Below are 4,794 nucleotides of genomic sequence, written 5' to 3' on the forward strand. Positions count from 1 at the left end.
TGGAGTGTTATGGCCCAGTGGATTAGTCTTCTGACTTTGAAACAGAGGGTCGTGGGTTCGAATCCCAGCCATGGCGTAATTTCCTTCAGCAAGAAATTCATCCACATTGTACTGCACTCAACCCAGGTGAGGTGAATGGGTACCCGGAAGGAAGAAATTCCTTGAATGCTTGAACGCCTACATGTAGGTAGCCCAGCTAAAGCTGGGGTAATAATAATAACAGGGCCCGCTGGGAGAACAGTTTTTCAGAACTGAAGTGGCTTCCCTGGGTAAAATATACATATAGGGCTATTAATGTGTGCCTGCCAGTTGACAGTTGTGGTAATACAATCAATTACATTTTTTTATTTATAAGCAAAATGGATTTTAGTTTATTTTCCTCAATAATCCAGAAGAATTTAGCAATTCTGAATTTATGAGGGCTGTACATTAGCAAATTTTCCCTATCAAGTTTGGGTTCATCAACAAAGAGAAAACATGTATGTGACTGAGTTAAGTGATGAATGATACAACCACATCAAGAATTTCACCAAATAAATTCTGAAAATCACTTATTCCAATTTAAAATAAAAGGCAGTTCTGCTTTTTATGTGTGCACTCAACTCACTCATACATGATCAGACAGATCAACTGAATGTTCCATAGATAAAATCTAGAGTTTTAGGTAGACAATAATTCTCACAGAGAAAACATCCAATTATTAGCTCAAAATCAATTTGAAATAATAATAGTCCCTATCACTCTATTAGGCAAAGTTCCTGAAACTTTTGAAGGAGAGTGTATACATGTAAACCCTTTATTTATAAATGACAAGATAATTCATAAAAGTATAAGTATACTGTACATAATATTTGTTTTCATTGCACTATCAAATTATTATCTACTATGAAATTGCACTTCTTATACCAGAACTTGCAGAAGAAAATGAAGTATTTAAAGAATGACATAGAAATAAAGAGGGAATAAATGACATGAGAAAAGAGATAAAAATGTTCATACATGTATTAAATCTGAAAACTTCTTTTGAAACTCGAGTGATTTCCTTCAAGAACATACCTATCAATGAATTGTGCATGTACTTGGTCCAAACTTCAAAAAGAACAAGAACAGGAATAACCCTTTTCAAACTCTCATTTATAGCTGAAGTTGAAATATGCTGTTTGGCAATCCTTATATATAATATTTTAATGCAAAAACATATTTGTTACATTTTCGATAGCAAATTAGACATATAGTCGCACTATTCTGAAGATTTTATAGAACTAAGCTGTGCACAAAATCATGCATAATGGTTAATGAAACATCCCTATGATTATTAGGCTTCTGTTATTCATAAAGGAACTGGTACTCAAAGTACTTCTGAACTCAGGTTTAATTTAAACTCTGGTTTAAAGTTGGGTTTTAACTATGGATAGCCAATAGTGACACAATATTAAGCAATGCACGTTTGATTTATCAGCTCATCTCATATGCAGGTCATTCATAATTGTCTAGTTTTCTTTGGCATTGTAACATGATGAAATCAAAACGCGCAGTAAACATACATATGAAAAACACAATGTTAATAAAGTTTAAAATTTTGGCTTCCCATAATTTTAGCACAGAGTTAGACTATGGCCTTAGTTAAACCAGACTTCAGGCCACTAAAATCTCTTATCAAGGAAGCTCAAAATTTTCTGAAGAATTCTGTAACCTAAAGACTTTTGAAGTCTTTTTGGTATGATTCAAGATCTCATGACATGGCTTCATTGTGATAGTCAGATTGTAGATCGCTTGGTAAGCAAATCAATAATACTGATGGTATTTCAAAGGCAAGGCATAGATCCACAAATGACACTCCATCCAAGTCATATATTGATCATAAACATACCTTTTACTCCTTAGTATAACACTACTAATTCTGGAAAGTAACTAGCAATCCAGCTTGGATAAAACCGAGGCAATAAAAAATTTAGATCGAAATGTCCTCAAAGATAGAATGGTACATGTATGTACATTCACATGTAGGCAGTTCCCTGAAAATGAGATTTACTCCCTCATCTGTTGAGTGACTGACACATTTCATATTCCATCCTGATCATATACATGTAAACATGCAAGAATAATCGTCGTGGTGATTGACTGATACAGTCAAATCAGCTTCAGAAATGTGTTTAATGTTTAATTTCCTTTGTATACTTCTCCATTGACACATGTGATACAGGAACTCGCTCGCAAAGACCACCTCCTCAAAAAGACAGCTTTTTTTCTTGTTCTCATTTGGCGGTCTCTACACACAGATTTTACGGTAAATGTATCCCATTCGTCAAAATAGGAGAGTTCAGGGAATGTTCCCCATCATGATCCATTCGAAGGAAAGTTAAATTCTGGTAAATACCCGCTGGTACTGATGATATCTAGCTTGTCATTGGTGCGCTTGATGTCGTCAGAGAAGTGCCTCATACTGTAGCACACATCCTGCAATGAAAAGGTGCATGAACTTCTATAAGGTTATAATATAAAGGACAGATGAAGACCCCCCCCCAAAAAAAAAGACTACGTAATTTCAATTTGATATTTTTTACATAAAAATCTTAACCCAAAGCCTACTGGAGTGGAGTTGTCCCTGTAGAATGGTAGAATTCAATGGTGAATGGGGTAAACTATGATACTTCTCACTATCATCTGTGTAATGTACAGTAGCCGTCCTTTTGGGGTCTTGGTCATGTACATGTATGTAAGATTTATATTTAGAAGTATATTTTAGTTGTATGATGCACATCTTCTTTTCACATTGGCACTACTTTCCTTGTCTTCAAGTTCAAGTTCCATGTTTCAATGAAGTGGCTGAACATGGTTCATTTTATCCCTCAAGCTACAGTCACACTGAAAAAGCCGCCTCCAAACCGACCAATGGTATGCCATTGGAATTAACATCGTAGCTTTGGACGGTCTGGGGTTGGCTTCACCATGGTGTGACTGAGGACATACCTGTATGACCGTCTGTGATTTGGTGAGCATTTGGTTGGTGTTACTGAACTCCTTGTGCTTGGCCTGGATGGCTTGAGCAACAGCGTCCTGCAGGTTGATCTGAAGGCTGATGTTACGCTCCCGGAGCTTCCGATGTAGGAGGGTGTCGTAGCGGGGCGGATCCAGGGGTGACACCTTGATCTGCGAGGCCGAGGATCCCGACTTGATGGAAGACTGGCTGCCGATGGATGGCGAACGAGATGCTCGGTTGACTGCAAGACAAAACACACGGCGGGAACAAAATGACATAAAACACCATGTTATGGGTTGGGGTGGTCATAGCCATGGTTGGCAAACTTTAAATGCTGTTTTATAACATGTTTTATAATGCATTTTAAACACCTATTTTTTTCTAAAAGTATATTGTGCCCTTAACTATCACTTTAATGTGAATTATCTTCAGATGGCTACTTGAAGTTAAATTCAAATTAGGTTCTAGGACTACAATAAACCAATTAAATAAATCATTTCCACTTTTTTCATTTACTTCTTTATTCACAAATATTTTTACCATTTTATATAACAAACATTGATTAACCTAAAATGTCCTTACGTTGGTAGTAAGAGTTTGGGGGAAAGAGGCATTCTTTATTTTTAAAGACAAGCCCTTAAAGGGGTACTCCAGGCTGAAAATAGTATGATTTTGAACAGATAAAGAAAAATCAGTCAAACAAAGCACTGAAAATATGATCAAAATTGGAAAAGGAATGACAAGGTTATAGCATTTTAAAGATTTGCATTAAACAATTCTAGGCACGCCTTCATGAATATCCAATGAACAAACTGATGATGTCATATCCCCACTTGTTCTTTTGTATGTTATATGAAATTTGGTTTATTCAAATTTCTTCCCCAAGGACTACAAAATCAATTAACTGATGCATTTCATAATCATTGCTGCAACTTATTCCATAATTATTAACTGTTTTCACAAATATTGCCAAACTTTAAAATTCAATAAAATTCTTTGCTGTTTGTTATCAAGAAGAAGAAAAAAAATGAAGAAAAAGAAGGAGAAGAAGGAGGAGGAGAAGAAGAAGGAGGAGGAGGGGAAGGAGGAGAAGTAGAAGAAGAAGGAGGAGGAGGATAAGCTCGATTGGGGCCTAAAAACATGAAAAATATGACTAGGGCCTAGATCCAATCATCCACATGACCCATGAATCATGATAATCAATTGTTTTATCATGATTATGAAGTTATAAATACAAGAAAGGGAGTTCAAAGAACAAAATAAATATATTTTCATAGATATTTTCATAACCAACCTTTCAAAGGAGGAATGTTTGCCTGTGATGGAAATTGCTGTTGCTCTGCTCGTGCTCGATGCATTTCTTCATCTTCTTCGCTGTCCGTTTCCGAAGCCTCACCCTGAACCACGACACCTGCCTGCCGCAGCTCCTCCCCGATGGACGTCTGACTGCGCCCCGCAACAAGTTCGGCTGCTCTTCTCAGTTCGTCGTCAGAATCCGATTCGCTAGCCTCTCCAGGCACAACTCGAGAAATGCTTGCCATTATCTTTAATTTGTCTCGTTTAGGAAGAATCTCTTTAATAGATAATGAAAGTTGGCAATATGTAAAGAAGTGATTTTTCAAATTTTCAGAGTAGAATTTATCAATGATAACTTCCGAAATCGGTCTTTTCCACAATAATGTCAACAGATGGCGCTTCGCGAGGTGGGCGTGGCCGTGGGGCGACGAGCGATGTTTTTATTTGGTTTGCAAATTATCATCTTTTTGCTCCTAGAAGCATTTCATCACTAATTTTATCAGTTCATGTATCTGTTT

At 36.7% G+C, this 4,794-nt stretch overlaps 1 protein-coding gene across 1 annotated transcript; it reads right to left on the reverse strand.

The window, feature by feature from the left end:
• Positions 1-318: 318 nt before the first annotated feature.
• LOC121414070 (biogenesis of lysosome-related organelles complex 1 subunit 3-like) lies at positions 319-4,584 on the reverse strand. Its single transcript, XM_041607125.1, has 3 exons — positions 4,275-4,584; positions 2,971-3,221; positions 319-2,457 (listed from the first exon to the last, which is right to left on the reverse strand). The coding sequence occupies exons 1-3, from the start codon at positions 4,519-4,521 to the stop codon at positions 2,338-2,340; spliced, it is 618 nt and encodes a 205-aa protein (XP_041463059.1). The 5' UTR covers positions 4,522-4,584; the 3' UTR covers positions 319-2,337.
• Positions 4,585-4,794: the final 210 nt, after the last annotated feature.

The sequence above is a fragment of the Lytechinus variegatus genome, chromosome 4 (assembly GCF_018143015.1).
Source record: "Lytechinus variegatus isolate NC3 chromosome 4, Lvar_3.0, whole genome shotgun sequence".
In the NCBI taxonomy this organism is placed as follows: Eukaryota; Metazoa; Echinodermata; class Echinoidea; order Temnopleuroida; family Toxopneustidae; genus Lytechinus; species Lytechinus variegatus.

Bases quoted from the DNA above. Each gene is read 5' to 3' on its own strand.
- LOC121414070 (XM_041607125.1), bottom strand. From the start codon at position 4,521: ATGGCAAGCATTTCTCGAGTTGTGCCTGGAGAGGCTAGCGAATCGGAT. The intron at 3,222-4,274 runs GTTGGTTATGAA...TTTGTCTTGCAG, and splicing joins AAACATTCCTCCTTTGAAAG to TCAACCGAGCATCTCGTTCG. The intron at 2,458-2,970 runs GTATGTCCTCAG...TTTTCATTGCAG, and splicing joins AATCACAGACGGTCATACAG to GATGTGTGCTACAGTATGAG.